The sequence below is a fragment of the Ostrinia furnacalis genome, unplaced genomic scaffold, assembly GCF_004193835.3.
Source record: "Ostrinia furnacalis isolate ACB-3 unplaced genomic scaffold, ASM419383v2 OfSCF1245, whole genome shotgun sequence".
NCBI classification, from domain to species: domain Eukaryota; kingdom Metazoa; phylum Arthropoda; class Insecta; order Lepidoptera; family Crambidae; genus Ostrinia; species Ostrinia furnacalis.
In genome coordinates this window covers 354,256-377,056 of record NW_021131484.1, presented here as the reverse complement: position 1 = coordinate 377,056, position 22,801 = coordinate 354,256, and the positions used below count along the sequence as shown (strand labels likewise).

At 40.6% G+C, this 22,801-nt stretch overlaps 1 protein-coding gene across 10 annotated transcripts in view; it reads right to left on the bottom strand.

Moving 5' to 3' along the window:
- Dhc64C (dynein heavy chain, cytoplasmic) overlaps positions 1-22,801 on the bottom strand; it is a 56,835-nt gene that overhangs the window by 8,834 nt on the left and 25,200 nt on the right. For 5 of the 10 annotated variants that reach the window (XM_028303505.1, XM_028303503.1, XM_028303508.1 and 2 more), the window contains exons 38-80: positions 22,347-22,480; positions 22,086-22,209; positions 21,686-21,926; positions 21,441-21,555; positions 21,164-21,359; positions 20,832-20,920; positions 20,147-20,194; positions 19,377-19,486; positions 19,141-19,266; positions 18,840-19,017; positions 18,518-18,627; positions 18,318-18,435; positions 18,077-18,234; positions 17,876-18,002; positions 17,702-17,791; positions 17,452-17,611; positions 16,282-16,469; positions 15,603-15,729; positions 15,143-15,291; positions 14,857-15,050; positions 14,491-14,636; positions 14,282-14,397; positions 13,661-13,852; positions 13,255-13,416; positions 12,993-13,102; positions 12,181-12,334; positions 11,545-11,753; positions 10,422-10,581; positions 9,894-9,995; positions 9,719-9,818; positions 7,629-7,827; positions 6,428-6,545; positions 6,129-6,344; positions 5,563-5,718; positions 4,826-4,999; positions 4,160-4,324; positions 3,908-4,044; positions 3,253-3,413; positions 2,768-2,910; positions 2,609-2,677; positions 1,873-2,046; positions 1,105-1,325; positions 297-465 (exon numbers count right to left, since the gene is read on the bottom strand). In XM_028303505.1, the coding sequence (XP_028159306.1) occupies positions 297-465; positions 1,105-1,325; positions 1,873-2,046; positions 2,609-2,677; positions 2,768-2,910; positions 3,253-3,413; positions 3,908-4,044; positions 4,160-4,324; positions 4,826-4,999; positions 5,563-5,718; positions 6,129-6,344; positions 6,428-6,545; positions 7,629-7,827; positions 9,719-9,818; positions 9,894-9,995; positions 10,422-10,581; positions 11,545-11,753; positions 12,181-12,334; positions 12,993-13,102; positions 13,255-13,416; positions 13,661-13,852; positions 14,282-14,397; positions 14,491-14,636; positions 14,857-15,050; positions 15,143-15,291; positions 15,603-15,729; positions 16,282-16,469; positions 17,452-17,611; positions 17,702-17,791; positions 17,876-18,002; positions 18,077-18,234; positions 18,318-18,435; positions 18,518-18,627; positions 18,840-19,017; positions 19,141-19,266; positions 19,377-19,486; positions 20,147-20,194; positions 20,832-20,920; positions 21,164-21,359; positions 21,441-21,555; positions 21,686-21,926; positions 22,086-22,209; positions 22,347-22,480 (6,335 nt within the window). Of the gene's footprint in view, positions 1-296; positions 466-1,104; positions 1,326-1,872; positions 2,047-2,608; positions 2,678-2,767; positions 2,911-3,252; positions 3,414-3,907; positions 4,045-4,159; positions 4,325-4,825; positions 5,000-5,562; positions 5,719-6,128; positions 6,345-6,427; positions 6,546-7,628; positions 7,828-9,012; positions 9,209-9,718; positions 9,819-9,893; positions 9,996-10,421; positions 10,582-11,544; positions 11,754-12,180; positions 12,335-12,992; positions 13,103-13,254; positions 13,417-13,660; positions 13,853-14,281; positions 14,398-14,490; positions 14,637-14,856; positions 15,051-15,142; positions 15,292-15,602; positions 15,730-16,281; positions 16,470-17,451; positions 17,612-17,701; positions 17,792-17,875; positions 18,003-18,076; positions 18,235-18,317; positions 18,436-18,517; positions 18,628-18,839; positions 19,018-19,140; positions 19,267-19,376; positions 19,487-20,146; positions 20,195-20,831; positions 20,921-21,163; positions 21,360-21,440; positions 21,556-21,685; positions 21,927-22,085; positions 22,210-22,346; positions 22,481-22,801 lie in introns of all 10 variants that reach the window. The other 5 variants (XM_028303506.1, XM_028303509.1, XM_028303511.1 and 2 more) reach the window with 3 other exon arrangements.

Here is a 22,801-nt window from a genome sequence, read left to right as displayed (position 1 = left end):
TTCTTCTACTTTTACAGTAAATAATTCGTCAGTCCCACAGCGTCGGCACGCACTGCTCGGGCGCCGCTTGCGACAGCCCCGCGGGGAGTCCCGGGGCTCCGCTGCCGTCCCCAGCGGGCGGGGACAACACACCTGTATGAGCAGCAGGCGATACATCGCCAGCGTGTGCGGCGCGGGCGGCGCGGCGGCGTCGCAGTCCCACAGCGTCGGCACGCACTGCTCGGGCGCCGCTTGCGACAGCCCCGCGGGGAGTCCCGGGGCTCCGCTGCCGTCCCCAGCGGGCGGGGACAACACACCTGTATGAGCAGCAGGCGATACATCGCCAGAGTGTGCGGCGCGGGCGGCGCGGCGGCGTCGCAGTCCCACAGCGTCGGCACGCACTGCTCGGGCGCCGCTTGCGACAGCCACGCGGGGAGTTCCGGGAGCTCCGCTGCTTTCTCTAGCAGGCGGCGGAACGCCATCAACCTGGGTCAACAAAATATTTAGGTGTAAGAAAATAAGAGAAAAACTTTAGCCGGATCTTCTCTAGAGGCAGCCTATGCGGCTGCGGAAAATGGAGACGCGGCCTCATCTTGAGGCACGACTCATTGCGAGGCCAATTTCGGCGCGAGCCACACTTTGTCGCTCAGGACGAGGCTGTCTCGGCTGTCTTGTCATGACAGTCGATTAAAGTAATTACAAGGAATACAAGGAACCAGAGAGTGGACGTTATTTTAATTGAAAAAAAAGGGGGAAGGTGGCTTCCGAATTTTAAAACAGTTTTGGAATAACAACAAGCTATTCTCCCGTAACCCCTTCATGATGGAGTTGAAAAGTGATAATAAGTGTCAGGGGATCTCGCGAGATCAATCCTCCAGTGTCGAGCGAGCGAGAGCAAAAACATAGCACACCTTTTTTTTTATAAAGTTCCAAACGCCAAAGCCTCTTTATTGAGCTTTTAAAAATAACCATCCTAGACTGCATCTCACTTAACACCAGGTGCGATTGTGGTCGAATTTGAATAGGCATAATATGATCAGCATTATTTGATTTAATCATTACGAGCATAATTGTCGAATGTTCAAGCATACAGAGAACAGTCAATAGAAATTAAGTGGCTATTACCTTGAGCTCAACCTCGCAGCGGCGGTATGTTGCTGTGTGGTAAGGTGGTCGGAAGGCGGCGCGTGGTTGACGAAGCCTTCTTTGCCGCGAAGGAACACGCCGAACGATTGGTCCAAAGTGTCGGCGGCCCCGGTGCCCTTGAGGTGGATTCGGCACAGCAGCAGAGCGAAGGTAAGGCGGTCTGTGTGCAGCATACCGCGGGCCACACGCTCGTATACAGCCTGAAAGGTTTTGTGAATTAGTACATTGATTGGCCAGTGCAGTGCGAATATTCTACCAATATCATGTACAGACGATAGCACATCAATGTCTATAGCAAATACATCAGATACAAATGTTTTCTGCAATATCGCTTCCCCTATCACGAGAACATAAGATGTCAGAGTGACCTTTTGGTGGGTGATCAAACAAAAAGGATTGATGCCCGTTTTCACCATCAATCCCTAATTTTTAAGTGACCCCTATGGTAACACAAAAGGAATTTTGTTTTCAAAGGGGTCCTTTAAATATTAGAGATTGATGGTGAAAACGGGCATGAGTCTACTACTCAAATGCAACAACATTCTTACAGGAACAATAAACAAATATTAAAAATATCGGACATTTACAACCCCGTCCTAATTGCTTGTGTTTTACGACAATTTGAAAACATTTGTTTGGATGATTTGATCTCCTCTTAGGGAACTTGGTTTGGTAGTGAAAACTCGAGGCATTCGTTCCATTACGCTTAAATTGATTGACAATTGTTCTACAACTACCAATACTTACCGTAAACAGCTCCTCAGTGATGGTGTTCAAACGAGCGGTATAGTCGGTGACGCCGCTTAGACGCGGGCACACGAGCACCGAGCTGAATATGTCCAGGAACATCTTGAGCGAGTACTGATACAAGAAGTGCACTTGGTTCAGAGACTCCATCGTGAAGTAGATGCTGCTGCAAGCCTGAGGAAAGAGAGGAATATTACCTTGTATTTCGCGCCATTTACCTCAAATCAAAACTCGTTATAATATGCATCAGTGTCATAGGAAGTCTTTTAACTCTTACACAATGAAGTGGTCCCTTCAGTGTGTAAGAGTTAAAAGCACAGATCACAGAAACTAAAGGGAGATGTGAAAAGGGGGCGGGGCCGGTGTCGCAGCAATATGCCCAAAAACAGAACACATTGCTCGTGACAGCAATGATGTGTGTGTCAGTGTCATAATCTAAACAGTTTAGATTGCTTGCGTAGTACTAAAGATTATTCGAACGTTGAGTACTGATACCGCAGTGAATAATAATGAGCACATATTTTGATTACTTTATGTGTGTGAATTTCTCTATATCTCTCTATATCTCTATGGTTGAAACACTTTAAACACAGAACTGCGTCATAACATCTAGTAAGTTGATCGAATATGGCTTGCCTTTTTGCTTCATTAATTTTAATTTGCGCCATATTTCCGTAAACCTATAATAATCTTTGTATAAATAATTTATTGGGTGCTCAATAAGAAAGAAACTTACCTGAGATAGCGGCAGATACTGCTGGCTAACGGTTTCAATTTCACCAATGACTTTATCGGTCTCTTCCACCTAAAAATAAGAACATAACGAAAATGTTATTAATATAAAAGTAAACTTAACATCAAACGATACTTAAAATCCTTTTTTTATCTATCTGACCTTCTGTCCGATGTCATCGGCCTCCTTCTTCAAAGTTTCAAGGGTGGCAATAACGGAGTCGTCGTCCAGGATCTTGCCCTTTGCGTCGTTTAGAGCTTGGAGCAGGGATTTCTCCAGTTGACGCAGACGGAGATGGAATTCACCTAAACAGGTAACACAATATTAATATTATGGTCAAATGATATAATCATAAACTTGGTTTCATCTACACATATTAATGTAGCGACGAATCAATATGACCTCATATCTGTTCATAGTTGAAAAAATACATTGTGTACGTTCCATGGAAAATAACTCGTGAATATTTTATTACTTTCTTTCTCTAAGCAGAATCTGGTCTCCACTGTAGGAGCATGTACTTTTCTAATATACCAGAGACAAATGGATGATTTAACCCGCACTCCTAGAAACCTAACCTGTCTGGCCACGTGGCCAGATAGGTTGGGGAAGCATAAGTTTCTATATCATACGCGTAAACCACTTGCCTTGCAATTTGAGTAGGTCAGATCTCTTAGTGTCAATGTCAGGTCGTTCAGCCTTGAGCACGCGATGCAGACACTGTGACTGCAGCGACGAGCGCGTCACAGTGAAGTTCACGAACGTCACACGCGAGCACATGTCCGGAGGAAACTCTACTGTTGGGTCCCTGTGGAGATTTACTAGCGTTAAGACTATAATAGAGTAAGAAAGGCAGAAAGAGAGAGAGGAAGGTTAAAGGGGAGGAGAGAAAAGAAAGGCAGGAAAATAAATAAATAATACCCTTGGACATTTTACACTGCGCTTCTAGTCAAAAACTAAGCAAAGCTTGTACTATGGGTACTGGTCAACGGATATAAACATACTTAAATACTTTTTTTTTGTAAATACATACTTATTATACATAGAAAACACCCAGTCTAATACAAACAAATATGTATGTAAGGGGTAAGAAACAAGAAGAGAGAGAGAGAGAGAGAGAGAGAGAAAAGGTAGGCAGGAAGAGAGCAAGAAGAAGTAAGGAAAAACGGGAGAGAGAGAGACTTTCTAAGACGTTTGCTTGTGAAACGAAGATAAATAACAGCATGACGTCATTTATCTTCTTCAGTTGGTCTTTTACAATAGTTAACGATCTAAAAATTCTTGGTTATGTGCGTTAATTACCTGGTGCTGAGGAAGATGACGAAGGAAGGACTCAGATCAATGTCCTGGTCTCCGAGCGTGATGAGTACACGGCCGCCAGTACGGCGGAGCTCTCGGTTCAATACCGGGTTTAAGATGGGGTCATAGTTCTCCACGTCCTACGCAAAAACAAAAGGAAATCATTAACATATTATTTGATATATTTGAGTAGTAGATGCTAAATGATAGAACCATTTGATCACACTTCAAAAATGTATTCCCATATCAACTCACCTGTACCAACAACGGGTTTCCGAAACGCAGAGCTGATTCCAGGTTCTTCCTGAAGGAATCGTCCAGGAATGACGTTTTGGTGATCTTGCGGTCCTTAAACTCCCTCATTATGAACTCCGTCGCTTGGCCGGACGGGTCTATTATGAGCGGGTAGCGGTTGAAGCGCTGAAAGAGAGAAAAAACAAAAATTATATGGTACTAGCGGCCGCCCGCGACCTCGTACGCGTGGATCCCGTTTTACCCCCTTAGGGGTTGAATTTTGCAAAATCCCGTCTTAGTGAGCACCTACGTTCTAATAGGAACCCCCATGCAAAAATTGAGACTTTTAGCACTTGTAGTTTCTGAGATTTCGTGATAAGTAAGTCAGTCAATCAATGACCTTTCGCTTTTATAGATATAGAAGATGTGCACACGCAGATTACAGAAGCTCACTTAGGCATAATATGTCACACGTGACACAACACTGCAAAGACTAAGCGAAACCATTGAATTTGTTCATTCATTCGATCAGAAGTATCTGTCATGGCATAAAATATTGTCAGTCTAAGCATACATGCGTTTTCGACACACAGCTCATGAGTTTGGTTGCTCAGGTACTCGATTTAAGCGATGTTTACGCGGTATATGACGTTTAATATTCTTCGTGAATCTTTCATTGATACTTACTCTGAGCATAATCGCGTTTTCGACGCACAGCTCATCAGTGGGCAACGCGTTCGCCTGCCAGCGCAGCCGCTCGTCTGGGTTGCTCAGATACTCGGTACGGGCGATGTCCGCTCGGTACTTGATGTTAGCGGCCGCCAAGTGTGCCGTCCAAGTCGAGAACAGACTTTGACGGTACTGTGGAGATGTGGACATAGTTATAAGTGTATTAAATCAGTAGTGGTGTTTCAGAACATCACGTGTCTAACTAAGGTACTCTACGAGAACACAATTTTAATTTTATTTATTACTTACGAGACGAGCACCAATACATTGATAGGATACTAACAGGTACGTGGATTGCTTAGGTGCTCGGAATAAGTCCTAGTTTTATTACGAGCCTGATATTGTTTTATAAACCCTTGCTCTTGAATCACTTTATCTATTGACAAAGAGTCAAAATCCGTTGCGTTGAGACAGACTAAGCGATGTCGTTTTATACTATGTAGAGATAAGCCAGGCTGTCTGAATCAGGAATTCTTACGTGAATCAAGAGAAGTCGATACGTATCGTAGCCTACGGAACGAACTGTCATTATACAGTCAGCGTCAAATAGTTCGTGACACCCAAAGTAGCCAATAATTTCGCAACACGTCTTTGTTGCAATTGGAATAAGGTTGTTTTGTCAACTTTTTGGTTACTTTGGATGTCACGAACTACTTGATGCTGACTGTACTAGTTGCTACCCTTCGTATACTTACATGTTGGTCAAAGTATCCCCCATAAGCGATAAAGGCGGCGGACAGAAGCACGTCGCCTACAATGGTGCTCATCTGCGAGCGGAACGTCTCCGAGCTAGACTCCCAACGTTCCCTTTCGATCACTAAGCTCTTGAGCAGGGCTATGGATCGGTCGACCTGTCAACAAGGAATGTGATAGGTCATTTAAAACTAGTTAATCATATTGACAGTGTTTTTTATGAGCTGTCAATACCCGCAACTCACATAGATTTATGCCGTTTTTACCAACAATCTCTAATTTTTAAGTGACCCCCGGGGTAACACATAACAGGAATTTTGTTTTCGTATGGGTCACTTAAAAATTAGGGATTAATGGTGAAAACGGGCATTAGTCTAGCAATATTAGTGCTTCGATGACTCATAAAACATTTACAATTCCAAAGGAAAAAATAAAGGGTTATGTTTCTAACCCTTTATTTTTTCCTTTGGAATTGTCTTGAAATAAATAAGTTTAGGTTTTAGCTGATTTTGGCAAAGTCCTATAGACAATTAGATTTCGCGACTGGCAAGGGAATTCAAATTCTTACCTTTGCTTGTACATTTTCCAGGTCAGTCTTGATAGCCTGTGCTTGGCTGATGAGTTGCGCGTATTCTTCCTTGTACGACGCGATGGACTTCTCCAGCTGTGCGATCAGATCACGCACTTCGTCGCCAGCCTTCACGTTGTATTGGGCCTGGTCTTCCAAAGCCTTCAGCTCGTTGCGAAGCGGTTCCACACGTTTCAACATGTCCGCGTATTCAATCTGCATGACAAGTGTGTGTTTATATTCCTTACAAGAGTATGATCCAAAATCTAAGGTTCTATTAAGACAGATTTAGCTCTTACCTGAGCAATAGCCCATTTGACCATAGGACCACAAGCCATACTGGCCCTGTTCACTTTCTCGAAGTTGTAATCCGGATTGCTCAAATAACGAGTCCTCATCTTTTCGCGAACGTCGTCACTGGCAAACAAACAATTGATTAACAACGCTCACCAAATTAAACACTGGTCAAATAAATTTCGTGCATTACGTGCAATGTCAATGAACCATACCCCTTGATCGAATGACTTTAACCCTTCCTAAATTCATTGCCAATTTCATGCAATCCTGTTTTTTTTTTTTGCAAAACCATCCGAATATTGGAAATATACATAAAGGACGTCACTTACCAAACAGCAAACAAAACTCAAGGTAAAGAATCCAATGTCTCACTCTTTATAGAAAGACACATTAGATAGCAAACGAACAAAAAAGTGAGGAACAAAAAGTAAAAAGCCAATTGGATCACTGCCGATAGTGACTTTCAACAGCCTAAGTAACGATAACATTATTTATTGGCAAATACATTCATGCACCCGCCTGACTGCCTTCGTTGCTGATTACTTTAATAGCGACAAATACAGGAAGCGTATTTTTGAATCAGAAATACAATTTGCTTACGAGTTCGCACAAATCGTATCATTATTGGCGATTTGTATGATTTCATATACGAATTATTTTGATGGTTCAAAATATGTCCTTGGATTTTACGCTATCAATTTCAGATGACATTTGTAATAAACATGATAAGTAATGGATTTCTTCGTTTATAGGTTCCGAAAAAATCAGCAAGTTTTTTATAAAATGTTAAATCAAATCTTGTTGATTACGCGAGTTTCTGAAGTGTGTTGTAGTATTAGCTGAAATATTTTAGTAAGATTTTATTACAGAGAGCTACATCAAGTTTCAGTAATTAAAGAGAAATCAATCTACTAGATAGGACAGTCTACTACTTTTGTATCTACGTTCATTCGAATTCGGATGAGTGGGTTAATAAGCCACCACCAAACATGCCATTCCAAACGCGCCTTATATCTTTGCCAAAAGGATATAAGGCACGGAAATGAAACATCATACTCGTGCACAAGCATGCTTCAAGCACAAAACATGGAAAATCTAAATATTGAAAGCGGGTTTCATGTTATTGCAGTCTACCTTCAAACCAAAAAGGGAGGAGTGTACGTGGGTGAGGGATGGGAAGGATGAAACAAGCGCGGTGCTCACGTTATGTCCTCGGTAGAGAAGTTGGAGACGATGCTGTTGATGAAGTTCTCTCGCATGATGACGGCTCGAATCGCTTTCCAGTCTGTCGCGTTTTCGCCGAGAAGTAGGCAAATCGATTCTAAGGCGACTTTCACGATCGCCGGCGGGTTGCCCATCGATCGCACTTCCACCAAGTGCTGCTTCTTTATCGATTTCACCGCTGTTTAGTTAAACGTCGCCGCCGCCGCGTCCGTGTCGCGTCCGTCACCAGCACGAAGCGAGAGCGAGAGAGTACAAAAAAAGAGAGAAACAAAAAAGGCGTTTTAGCATCTATGACACATGCGGCTGGCGTTATTATTTTACTATTGTTAAGAAATTGATAGTTATTCTTATTCAAAGAGTGAAGGCATCATAGACAACGAGTACAGCTCTGTTTTCCGTTTCGATGACCAATTAGAATATAAATCGAAAAAGAAAATGGAACTAATACGATAAGTCTAATCTAGAGCCCCCATTACATAATTTTGTAAAAACCGTAGTCTGAAAATAAGGAATAGTAAAAATGTAACAAAATAGTTAACTGTTAATAATTTTGGTTCACGACGATGCTTAGCGGGTTAGTCACGAGTACTTCTTATTAGTGTGCCTTACACAGATGCCATTGTACAATACAGTGATCACAGCGTTACGTAAAACTTCATCGTTATTAATAACAACAGTCACATAATGCAAGCGAGCTTAGCTTATTTACAAGATTATAATTATTACGGTTACAAGAATTCATGACATCATTCACAATAAAAGAAAATATTAAAATAGCCCGAAGTATGACTATTTGATTAAAAGAATATCAACTAACAGAACATTGCAGAACAATCAAAATACTTAATAAAATGTGTAATAGCTAAAAATACAACATATCATCATAATTGCATAACAACATTGTGTGTACAGTTAAAATGTCTTTGCCAATAAAATAATTATGAAGTATGCTTGCTATCTAAAATGTATTTCTATACATTCCAAAACATAATTATCCCATAATTAAGTACATACTAGCTAATAAGAAGGGTGTGACATGTCGCAATTAATGGCCAGTTATAACAATTCAATAAATAAGTAGCATTAATGTCACATTTAAGTACTTTGTCCGTATTATAAAACGCGCTCGAAACTTGATTCTAACTCAAAAGATTTAAGCTTATGATTGGTAGAATTGCTACATCTAGATCAATCACAGGCTTGTCTCTTATTCTTGAGAGTAGTTTGACACAGCTAATTTCGAGACAAGTATTTGGAGAGGTTTTACAAGTTTGTATACGTTTCTGTGATATTACTTTAGAAAACATCAATGAAACTTTGCAATATACGACACGTCACACCCTCGAAAACTGCAACAACTAACGTGATGTTCTCGGTCTCGAAGTTGACGATGGTGGATATGAAGTTGTCCTTCATGACGACGGAGCGGATGCCTTTCCACGTGTCTCCTTTCTCCCCCAGCAGCGTGCAAATGGATTCCAGCGCCATCTTGACGACCGACGGCGGGTTGGCCATCGATCGCACCTCCACTAGCTGTTGCTTCTTGATCGATCGCACCGCTGTTATACGTCTTCGAGTTTTACACTAGTGTCTTTGTCAGAAATCAGCGTTTCAAAAGACAGACTACATTGTAAATATCAAAGCTACCAATGCGAATCTTTTTGTTATTAATTTTCTTATCGCATTGCTTTCTCACTCTAACCGCTAGCATCGTGATCTTGTTGCAAGTTAAAACGATAATTTCTGACAAGAAATTATACAATTGTTACAGAAGTATAAGGCATCTTTTAGTGACCAAGTGATTTCGTGATTTTCATAATGAATCTAATGACAAGCAGTTTTGGTTTCTATCTACTAAGGGGTCTAACTAGGGGGTAACGTTATTTACTCTGAATCTCAGTAATGACTTTAGTTTTCAATGTCAGAACAAATAATTCATTATTTTATAAGCCCTAATAGGCTCGAGAATTTTATTATATTATTAAAAGCCATTACTGTGATTAGTTCAAGACAAAACAACAATTTAGACACGTATATAAGTTCTACGAGAAAGACAATGAAGACCAAACCGTTTTGCGCCTCGATGACAGCCGGCTCCACTTGCGCCAAATCAGCCATTACGTCTCGTCGCTTCGCTTCAATTTCCTTTGTTTGTTTTTCTAAAGCAACCTGATTTCAAAAACCAATTTAATATCATTTTCTTTAATACATGGCTCTAATAGAAGAATGTTTACTAAGACTGACCTGGATTTCCTGACTTTCTACTTTCTTCTTTTCGGCTTCTTGCTGATCTTTTACCATCTGCCTAAGTTTGGCGTTGGCTGCTTCATTCTTAGCTTGGAGTTCCTGAAGAATGAATGTAGTGTAAAGATTAATTTATTACTTCCAGTATGTGTCACTTGTGTCAGAAAGACAGCGATCTAAAATGTCAATATATGACAATGATCATGGGCATTGGGATTATATGTTATCCACGCGAGTTGTTTGTTTGATGTTGACTCTACATTAGAGCGCACACATAAATAAGCCGTTTTTGATCTCAGTACCAACCAAGATCCAAACTATACACTGCAGGCTACAGAATATGCATACACCTACCTATTTTTTGCAAAATTGCACTTATTACAAATACAAAAGCGATCGACCTGTTGTCAAGGAGCAGTAGGGTTGGCAGTATGTGCAAAAACATACTATACATTTTTATTGGAAATTAAACCTTAACAACTCGGACTAAATCATGTCGTCTATAAATTTTTGTGTTCGGGACTGTACCTGCGACTTGACGGCGAGGCTCTTCTGCATTTCTTCAACCTGCTCCACGGTCTCGGCGATCTTGCCCAGGCCCACGTTCAAGTGCAGCTGTTGTTCTTCAAGGTCAGCGCGCTTTTCCGCGTATAACTTCACCATTTGCTGGATGAAGTCTAGGTAGTGTCTGTAAAGGCGATGAAATACTCTCAGTATGCGTGACTAATGTGCTTCATGAGGATTAAGAATGTTGTAGGGGGCGTGACCACAGGTGACGTCACAAGTCAGTTGAGACTCGCTAGTCTCAATAAGGTATAGCCTGACCAGGAACATAAAAACCCTGGCATAGAGGCGCGTCAATTGCATTTGATAGTGCAACACTGAGTACAGTCGTACCTGTGTTAAATTAATAGGCTAACTTTATGTATCAGGATTCAGGATTACGGGCTAATTTGATATTTTCATAAATTAACGAAAAAATATTATTATAGGTAACCTGGTTTAAATAAATTAAATTAAAACATCAATCGAGCTAGCAGGATTTATTTTATTATTCATCAATAATCAAATTCAGAACTTGAATATTCAACTGCAATGTCTGCTCATGAACGCTTAAAACTCGGTACTTCTTTCCCAATTCCATAAAATTCAACACTTAGAAAGTGACAAAAAACTTTAAAATAGGTAGTTGAAACAAACAACAGCTAATTTTCATAGTGGACTGTACTATACGATAAACATGTCAGTCAATTTGACACCCTTGTCGGAAAAATTATTCAATGAAAATATTGTCCGAACCCTTAGTATTTCTCTTTGAAAAATACTTTAACACATTGTGAACCTTCACGTCACGAGCGGGCTGCAAAACTCTGAGGAGCTGATTTAGAGAAAGTGCTTGAGCACGAAAAGTTCTATTGTTCAAATGTATTAAATGCTTCTCCTTTATCATCATCGTTTCACCCAATGAAAATCTCCCGTTCTTCTTTCAGTCAGATGTCTTGCTTTCTTTATTAAGTTGCTGTCAGCCCTCTTCTTAAGCTTGTCTGTACATCGACACGCTATGCTTTACACTATGTTTGCTAGAGGACCTGTTTCTTACGCCTCATGCCACGTGTATAACTTAGGAAGTACTTATTCAAATATAACATACCTAGGCGTAATAGCCATGGTCCTGTTAGCCCGTTTGGCCAATCTTGCATTAGCCTGGTGCAAGGTCTGGTGCACATACACGCAGGCGTTGACGACGGCGGCGCGGTGCGATGGTCTCGCGCCGATCATACCGCAAGCCGCTGGGAATAGGTCTGGCGGCACGTACTCTGCCGAGTCTAAGTCCATGCGACTGGTGAACTCTTTGCCCACCTGATATGAAGAAAAAAAAAATCAATTTAGTAAATACATAAGTATTAGAAAGCCCGCGACGTGGTGTGACGGCCGCGCTCCGATCATGCCGCAAGTAGCTGGAAATATGTCCATGCGTTTCATAAACTCTTTGCCCACTTATTATGGAAATATGTTTGCGAAATTAGCCGTAAATTTGCTTCTAGCTCTTATTGTAATTTAACCTCTGTGGAATGTTACATTTGTCAAAGACTATGAAATACGAATAGTAGACTATTTTCTACGTAAATTGGGTATGTAAACGCTCAAGATTATCCAATCAATATAGAATTTTGCCTTGTCAAAAGTTGATTTTTTATTCTAATACCAGATTTATTACATTAAAAATTCTTATTGTTTTGGACTCTAACGCAAGGTGATAAAGGCCAAAATAAAAACAAGAACTCGCCTGGTACAAAGCACCGTCGCTCCAGTCACCGAACCAGTTGAGCACACATCGGTTGAATAGCGCCGGTGACGTAGCCGCGCGGTCCTTCAGGCCCTCGGAGGAAGGATTCATTGTGAACACCACGTGGAGATTGCGCATTACTTGCCCGGTGAACCTGGGGAAACGAACAAAGCCATGTACTAATACAGTCACAAAACTCAGAAACACAAAGTGAAAATTTGATAGTGGCGGCAGCGCGGCGTAGGGCTTAGTTATGCAGAGCGGACAGGAGAAGTGGAAATAATGAAATCTGATTGGTTATTCTAAACACTTCTCTGCTTCGTTCTGCTCGACCTTGGTGGAAACCGGGCCTTACGAGTAAAGACGTTTACATAGCGCTCACAATGACTGAATGAATGAATGTCGGCCGTTTGGTGTAGTGGTTCGAAACGGACTACTATTCCGGAGGTAGCGGGTTCGATTCCCGCACAGTACAAACATTTGTGTACATGAACGTATTTGTTTGTATTGGACTGGGTGTTTTCTATGTATAATAAGTATGTATTTACAAAAAAAAAGTATTTAAGTATGTTTATATCCGTTGTCTAGTACCCATAGTACAAGCTTTGCTTAGTTTGGGACTATTAAAAAAAAAATTGATGACTGATGAATGACGCGATGTGGCCGTTTACAGTAACTAAATGTTTTTCTATTGATCGCTTATGAAAATCACGACGACACGTTGTGGCAATGAAGAAAAGCTATGATGGTAGTTGGTGTAATTAAGACGTTACTTGTCGGCAGGATTGAGTTGAGGAGTGGAAGGTACATACCATTTGTAAAGTTCATCATTGGAATCGAGCATCAATCCTTCGCGCTGCGCACCTTCTTTGCATTGCGTCATCAGAGCCGCAAATTCATCGCCCTCAAACAGTCCAGGGACCTACAAAAAGAGATTCTGAGCTATGACAAATGTTTTTAAATTAGGCAACTAATTATTCAAGACTACTCCAAGGAGACTCAATACCCTTAGCAAATACATGTATATTCAAACGTTAATTTCAAAGTTTTTAAAAATCCGTTTAGTTTTTTTACCTCTCCGTTGGCGAGTAACGTGTTCATTCTCTCAAGGAAACCGCTGTCGAGCACGTTGGATTCATCGAGAATGAAGGCCAGCTTCTCATCGCGGCAGCCGGCGCGGCGCAGAACAGTACGCAAGTCCTCGTCGAAGTCAGCACCAGTGTATTTGTTGTGGACCTATTAATAAAACGTTTTTTTTTAAAGATAAAATCGTTAAAATTTTTTTGCTGTTCCAACTTTTGTGTTAGATACAACTACAACAATTAAGGTGAGGTCGGCTCCAAGAAGTAAACATGTCTTCAAAATACATCAATATGTAGATGTCTGTCTATTTGCTTTCGCTTTCTGGTTCACTCTTAGTTGGCGTAAACATAGCATGTGGGTTTCATACTAGTGTTAAAAGGTCGAATTATGAACGTACCTTGATCTGGAAGATGCTAAGTCCGTTCATCCAGGCGACGAAGCGACTGAGCGTGGTCTTTCCTGCTCCCGAGACACCAATAAGCAGGAGATGGCCCTGCGGCTGGCGGAAGATACGGTCGATCCGCAGCACGTGGTCTAATACCTCGTCGAATAGCACTAGAGGTACGTCCAACTCTTCTTCATAGAACACCTTGGGGCAAACGAATAAGATGGTCATGGTCAGTGTTATTAATAAACCCACTTACTAATAAAAAGTTACACAGTTGTTGAACACTGTTTTAAAATGACATTTCCATACTAAACGTCACTTTAAAACACTGTTCAACGAGCGTGTAAGTTTTATTAGTAAGGGGGAAAGAGTTCAATAGAGAAATCATTGCAGAAAAATAGAAATATCGTAGTCTCATACAAAAAAGGTCCCCTTATACAGAATTCAAGTAGATAGTGTATGCGTGACGTAAAAAGTAATTAACAACGTAACGTAAGATTTGGAAGTAAAATAAAGAAGTATTTCGTAGTCTGATACCGTTTTTTCTGATTTCTAAGCCGGGGTTAGTTCTTCGGACCTAAAAAAATTATAGTTACCGCTATTACAAAGACATATCAAGGTTGTGCATACCTTCAGTCTAGCCTTGACGTACTCGCGGAGTTGGTCTCTGTTTACTGGCACGTAATCTTTGCTTAGCCAGTTGCTGTAAAGTATGGGGCGCTCAAGCGCTTGGTCTCGATTTATGCCTACAAAAGAATACACGATTATTAGCACAAAGTTCTTTGAATGTCAATTCACAGTAGTACCTTTGGTATAAATAGAATAATTTCACAACGAACCTGGGAAGAATCTCATAGCGACATTGTCGATGTTCTCGTCAGTCCATTGCCTTTCAGAATCCTCAACCAGTCTGTCTTGGAATAGACGGAGTGCCTCGTGAGCCCAGAGGCGAACCAAACCTTCTACTGACAAGTTGTCTAAAGGCCTGTCGATGAACAAAGAAGTTGTTAAAACTATGTGATAAAATTATTTAGACGTAAATCATGGAGACTTTAGTAGTAGTCTTTATCTACAATATAAAAAAACAGCTTGAAGCTTGAACACAGATGCCATTAAAATTTGCAAATCAATAGCATAATTGTTCCAGGAACACTATTGCTATTTTAAGCTTGACAAAATCGTCAAGTTATGTTTTAAAATATTACCTGATGGCTTCACAGATACCGCGCACCCATCTGGTCATTTCTCTGGGCGAGTACACGTAGTGAGGTTGCATGTCTTGTGTGAAGCGTTCTTGAGACGCCAAGTACAGTTTCACCATGGCCTGGGTTAGAGGTTCCGCGTAACCACGCAGGGCTGGTTGCATTCGGAGCATTGCACGAGTGAATGTGCCATAGATCTGGGACGAAAGAATTTGTTGTAAAACAGTCCCCATTATAACGGCAAAAGGTGCCATAGATAGCTCGTAGTACTGTCGTGTGTAACACGCACCTGCTCCAATGAAGTCTCTCCAGGATAGTCGACGTAGATGACGGGCACGTGACGTAACAGCCTGTGCGACAGGGGCTTTCGGCCCGGGTCGGTCGGCGGGTTACACGCGCCCACGAACTGAATGCGTTCCAGGTGCACCCACGAGTGATCTAATAAGAGAGTTTATATTAAGTTTAAGTGTAATAAACCAACTGTCTGTGAGTCAGCACGAGTACGCACCTGGCACACAATAAAGCGAAGCGTTAATGTTTTAAGTCAACGAGAGCAGCCTGACGCGAAGCAACGTCTTTATAAAGGTGTCAAGCCTCAGAAGGAGAATTGACAGTGAGAAGGGATGGATCGGGGAAAAAATTGTAGGAAGCGAGGGATAGCGTGAAGGGAAAAGAGCATCGAGCAGTACCTATGCGTTATCCCAAATTAGATTCGGGATGTCAATGTGTTGTAGGTGTAAAATACTTACCACTAGCCCTGTAGAATCCTTTGTGTTCAAGCAGCTGTCGGAGGAAGGAAATCACACGCTGCGTGCCGTACTGGTCCATGTCAGGCAAGTTGATCTCGTCGCAGAACAGTACCAGCCATTTGCCGAGCTAGATAAATTACATATAAATTACTTAACAAAACTAGTTCAAAGATATTTTTCGAGGAAAAACATCGGAAACGGCAAATTATGTGAATGACGTTTATTTCGTAAAATGGGGATGTACTACCATACTTTTTTGTACTGTCAAAGTGCGAATCTCAACAAGCAGGGGACTATGTTATAAACAAGTCTCGAACTCTGTTGAGGATAATTTATTTGAAATCAATGCTTAAAAATGTAATTTTATAGCCAACTAAAATTAAGACTATTTCGGGTTATCCACGCAATGTAGTAAGGCCCAGAACAGACGGTGAAACGCAACTGCAACGAAACTGCAACTTTGTGATGATTCTGATGAATGAAACGGAAACTGAAAGTTTCAAACTAGTCGCGTCATGTGTGGTCTTTCAACGGACGCTGTGGCAGAAACTTAGATGCAATTCAAAAGTAACTAGCATTTGCAGTTTCGTTGCAGTCGCGTTTCACCGTCTGTTCTGGGCCTAAGAGATGAATAAAAGTTATGTTTCTTGTCTCATAGAATATTGGACTTTCAACAAACCTGCACTGGAGCGAGCACCACGCCATTGGGCGTCTTCCTATACTCGCAGTAGTGGTCGAAGGTCTTCAGCAGCAGCTCGGGCGTGGTGGCCGAAGAGAAGTTCAAGCCGACCACCTCCATGTCGGGCAGCGCTCGAAGCGCCGAGAAGAGCGTCATGGTTTTGCCGGAACCGGGCGGGCCGCAGAGAACTATGTAATACAATACATATAAATTAACATCCAATGTACTACATGATGCAATGAATAAATGAATTTGAATTTAAATAAATAAATATCCTTGGACATTTTACACTGCGCTTCTAGTCCCAAACTAAGCAAAGCTTGTAACTATGGGTACTAGACAACGGATATAAACATACTTAAATACCATTTTTTTTCATACATATTATGTTTTTCTATGTATAATATTATTACGGTTTTCTATGTATAATATGTATGTATTTACAAAAAAAAAAGTATTTAAGTATGTTTATCCCGTCGTCTAGTACCCATAGTACAAGCTTTGCTTAGTTTGGGACTAGAGGCGCAGTGTAAAATGTCCAAGGATATTAAAATTAAATATTAAAATTAAATTAAACTAAAATTATACATAGAAAACACCCAGTCCAATACAAACACATATGTTCATGCACACAAATGTTTGTACTGTGCAACCTCCGGAATAGTAGTCTGTTTCGAACCACTACACCAAACGGCCGACTATCAATAACTTTAACATTTGTGGTTTCATTTTTTGTAATAGTTTTAGGATTGATTTAGGTTTGTAGCTTGTTTGTCTATCAATTTATAATAAAACTTGTGTGTTCCAGTATTCTTTTCTTCTTCTTGTCGTGTCGATAACAAACAAGAGAGACGTTGTCAGTAACCTTAGGGGTTAGAATAATGACTACTTTCATCACTAATTAATTTCAGCTAATTGCTTTGGAGCGTCAAAGAAAATGTTCCACACCTTTTTTCATACAGGCAATGTAGTTATCTTGAAGTCATCGGTTTGTCGCTATTGAAGATGTCTTATCAAAACTACCGACGATTTCCACTTAGAGCTCATTTATTTCACGTTTAATCAGTTCTGCAATATACTACAAATTATGGCCGGCCCTAACCATTTCAGGTTACAATATTTTTTTAATATAGCCGTTATTAACTTATTTTAAAGGCGATGAAATCTTACCCAGTGGTTTGTGTTCAGCCAGCCAAGTGTACAGCAAGGCTTCATGGCGCACCGTGTCCAGCGTTGGAACAACTACATCTGGTGCGGCTACTTTGTGGGTCTCTACCTCAATCTGCGGCACCTTAGCCGACCACGGCACCCATTCACCGGTTATTGATACCTGTTTACAAATGAATATACTTATGTAGCTTGCAAGGAAGGTATAATAAAATTAACCACCATTTGTTGAACATAAAATGGAAAATGTTACCTCAAAGTCGATTATGTGCTGATTAGCACCGCAATTGGGCAGCTGCATCGTGCTTGCAGATCTAATGAAGTCGCCAAGTTCATTGCGGTCCTAAAAATAAAGACACGATTTAGTAACACGATCACTTGGATCAAGTAATAACTTTATTACACGCGTTTTAGAACAATGACTTGCCTTCAATTTCGCGTCACCAGCGAACGACCATAGCAGTGAATACACAAGCCATTTAGGCACGTATGCTTCCAATTGCTCGTTAGTAACAGGGAAGTCTGGGTGCTGACGGTTGTATCCCAGAATGTTCCTGGAAGAGTACTCGATTATAGTGTGATCTGATCAAAATAATTTAAGATAGATATTATTAGTAGTCCAGTTTACCTCACGCCACGGTTCAACATCGAGTGTAGAGATGAGAGAGCCCGGTGGCGGGTGAAATCCATGATATGGTCTAGAGAAGCAGCGCGCTCTAGACACTTGACTACAAGACCATCGCCGAAGAACAATGGCTGTAGGATCGCGGCTACATCTCTCTGGGTCTGTACAAATATTTATATTGATGACATGCTTATAATAATAATTACAAGGGTGGAAAAACATATGAAGGGAAGACGATAGTGACCTGTAAAGCTGGCGAAAGGATGTTCTCTGTAGCATTCTGATCACCGCCAGCTGTTGGAGCGGCCATTACGATGCTGAAGGAGTCTTCTTCGCCGTCCTCCAGAGGAATATTCCTTAGTCTGTAATAATGGAATTTATTTAAAAAACTTTGTTCCTATTCAGATAAAAACAAGTGAAACAACCTATGAAACCAATACAAACCTCATCAGGTAGTTTTCGAAGATCATTTCGGTGGTGAGCACATCTTGCGAGAACCAGACCATACCACAACGCGACACGGTGGCCAACGTTGCGTATTTCAGATCTTGCACCTGTAAAATTCAATCATCACATTGACTAGGAATTAAAACCAATGTTTTTACTACAAGCAAATTCACGATTTTGTAATGTACAAAATAGAGGAACTGTAAAAAAGCTAGCTAGCTCCATTCTTGGAATAGAAGTGAAACTCGGATCATGACTGCGGGTAGATGACTATTATCGTCTATGGCGCACGAGTTTTAGTTTTGAAACAGTTTCTTACCTCAAACATGACTCGCACGTTAGGCGGCAGAGACAGACGCTCTCCGTTGGGAAGCGTCAGGAGTTTGTTGTCATCCAACACAGAGTTCAAGTTTTCTACCCACTCGGGGTCCACATCGCCGTCGAATATGATCCATTGACGCTTGTTGATTTCACCACGGACGTTGTCGATGATTTTCCTATTTGGAGTTGAACATTACGATTAAAATCATTTATTACGAAGCGTAGTTGAATCATATGCACAGAGTTTATGATAGATAAGTTCAATATCGAACTAATGGATAATTTTACGTATCCTTTACCTGAGTATGTGGGTGAAGAGACCGTCAGTCCATTCACGGGTGTTGGGGTCAAGTACACCGTACAGAGTTTCCTTCGACATTGCCTTCGGGTCGATTACGTGCGCGACGCCTTCCACACCCTCGAATCTATACAAAAGATTAAACATAGCTGTACATTTTCCAATCTTAATTCATAGACAATACATTTTAACACTGATTATAAACAGAACAATTATTTTATAAGATCTTAGTCCTACCTTTCCAAAGCCTTGAGCAGTACGCGCCATGCCGTAGACTTTCCGCTTCCAGAAGGTCCGACCATCATCAAACCATGATTGAGTTTGCATATTTGGTACAGTTGTAGGACCTACACACATATTTTTGATAATTAGTATTTATTAAAGTCAGTTTCATAAGTCCAGTGACTTATGAATTGCACTGGACTTATGAATAAACTAATAACAAATAGCAGAAGAGTTAGCACGTATCTTTGGCTTAACAGACAGTATACAATTACGTAATGAATATTAGACTTTTTAAGGCAATGTAGAGTGCTACCATCTAATGAAAAATGAAATGTGTTGTACACCTTATTGGAGAAGCAGCAACAGGTAGAGTTAAAAAATATTAGGAGCAGATTTTTAATATTTAAAAAAAGTATTTGGAAAACAGCACTCAAGTAAATTCTATTAGCCTTTGACTAAGCTATCGTAGTAAAATACAAACCGCAAGCTAAAAAGAACTAGCAAAACTTCCAGGAACACAACATCATAATAAAAAGAGTATTTTGCAGCCAGATGCGATATTGAAAATATTAAGATTTAAATGCAGAAAGAATTGAAACTAAGCGACAATAGGTAAAGTTGACCCAAACCCTACATATTGAAACGACCATAACCGGCTGCAAAATACGGATTTAGCCCAACAAGAGAACGTGACGGTACACAGTGCAGTGACGAACACAGACACAGAACATAGAACACAAGTACACAGTGTGATGTGAGGGCACGGAGCGGGCGCCACTGACCTTCTCTATCCAGGTGCTGTGTTGCGCGCGAGACGCCGCTCCCAGCTTCTATGTGCCGTTAGCGGGTTAGCATGGAAACGCATATGCATTCACACTCACGTACTACTTATGATATTCGTACGTTGCGCTCGACAACTCTGGGTTACGATGTTATACAAACTCGAAACGATATCGTGAAATCGTTATCGTATACATAATTTTGAACAAGCTTTAGAACTTTTAATGCAATATCTAACTGTCAAGTTGAGATCAAAAGAACTTGTATAGATTTTATCAATCAATACAGTAATTTATAACTGCATATAACAACGTAGGCCAGCATTATCGAAACAAAATAAATATGATAAAGCAAATAATGTTAAATTGTTATGATTATGAATTTATAATTTTAATATTGTTAATTTATCTTCGCACATCTTAAAAATATGATGTTACACCGTCACCTTTCGGTTAAAATGGTTAAATTGTTTAATGGTCATGTTGTGATCGGAGACGAAGTGCTGAACGGAATATCCACTTGTGCATTATGACGGTCCACTTGTGAGATGAACATTGGATCTTAATTGATAAAATTAAAATCTAGCTGGAATAACTTTGATGGAGTAAATTACATCGAATATTGATCAATTTCCCAATTCTAGCATTAAATTGTATGTAGAATAATAATTAAGACATCGTAGTGTACCTTGTCCATCCAGGTAGATCCTTGTTCGTCGCCTTCTCCGCATACGAGGAATTCCTCAGCGCATACAGCACGGATTTCGTTCTTCAAACCTTTAAAAAATAGTCAACGTCATCATTGAAAAAGTATAATTTGGCAATAAAGAGGACAGCACGAAAAAACAAAGGAAGGATTCCAAAAATTTTAGGCTGGGTTGCACCATCTTACTTTGACTTTAACAAACGTCAAAAATCTGTCAATCTCCATACAAAATACGCCGGTTATCTTTATAGTCACGGTTAAAGTTAGATGGTGCAACTCAGCCTTAATCTTTTAAAATGAATGTAGTTGCTGACCAGTCATTTCAGCCCTGGTGTATCCAACGTTAGGGAACACATCGTTGAGAAGGGAGAACAGTAGCGGGATGTCTTCGGCGACCAGTTTGGGCACCATGGTCTCGCAGACTGATTGAATCAGGATGTCTTGTTCTGGCAGCGATTCTGCTATGGATGCCTCATCTGGCACTTCGGTTCCACGTTCAATAAGGTTCTCCTACAAAAAACATGGATTAACATCTTTATCTTTAGGATATCAAGGAACGTTGATATATTATGGATAGAAATGTGAGCTAACCTTGATTTTCTGAATGCGGTCACGCTTGACGTTACCGGCAGAAACGAGCACAGATTTGAGAGCTCGCAGACCGAAATCGTAGTGAGATTGATTCGACAGTTGCTCGTCGCAAAGTCTGAAAAAAGTATTAGAAAAATTAGTCACACGGAATAATTTCAAACAGAAATCAAATAGAGTCACAAGTCTCTGCATTGGTTCTCTCCATCAACCTATGTTAGATTCACAAGAAAATAGATTCTACGTACTTGAAGAAAGGCACAATCTTGCACGCCAGCTTCTCAGCGGTTCGGAACCCTTGGCTGAACAGCATGACCTCAGCAATGAGTTGTCGGTCGGGCGTGGTCATGGCCAGACTGCGGAACAGTTTCTTCAAGTTGTCGGGCAGGTTGGAACGACCCGCGTATCCAGGGTTCATGGTGATGAAGATGGCCATGTCCTGGCTTACACGCACTTGCTTGCCGACCAGTTCCACTGTGATAGATTTGGCTGAAGAAAAACACGACGAACGTTAGATATCTCATAAGTTTGGTCATTATGAAACTATAGTTAGCATTTTTGTCTATTGCCAATAGCACGTTTACTTCGCCATGAGCCTGGTTTTGACAGTGAAAGACATTATTAGCAATAAATAGTCAATTTGTTTACCTGTATTGTCTCCCTCCTGATGACTCTTGAGGGCTTCTTGAATGGTTTGCACTTGCTGCGATACGGCTGACAACATTCTCTCTTCGAGACGATTGAACTCGTCGAAGCAACCCCAAGCGCCCACCTGCAAACGTTATTATTTTCATACCAATCTTTTTATACCACGGTCAATAGAAACTAATGCAGTTAATAGCACATCAGACTGTGAATTTTTAATGCAAATTTACTCCTATTACAGCTACATAAGTCACCTTGTCTTACCTGACAAAGACCGACGAAGATACGACCCATGGCTTGGAAGTCAAAGGTCTCGTCACAGTTGAATACTAGCACAAAACGACCGAGTTGGTTTCCGAGTGCTTTTACAGACTCCGTTTTACCGGTACCAGCCGGTCCTGAAATTAAAAATAAAGTTAGTAACATTTAGCGTTAAAAACTATCTGCTCTCATCTCTTTTGTACTGTATAGTAATAAAATTATTTATTCTTATCTTTGATGTATCTAAACCAATTGCATAAATTAAATTAAATAAATTGCTACACATATTATTATAATACACACAACACTCCACACACAACACAATACACTAATTCACTCAATACACCACTCATAATACAACACACAAATTCACTCAATACACCTCAAACACACTAACTAAGAATGTATGTTAATACTTTTGGAAGAGCGGTAACCTCCTACTACAGGTATTCTTATAC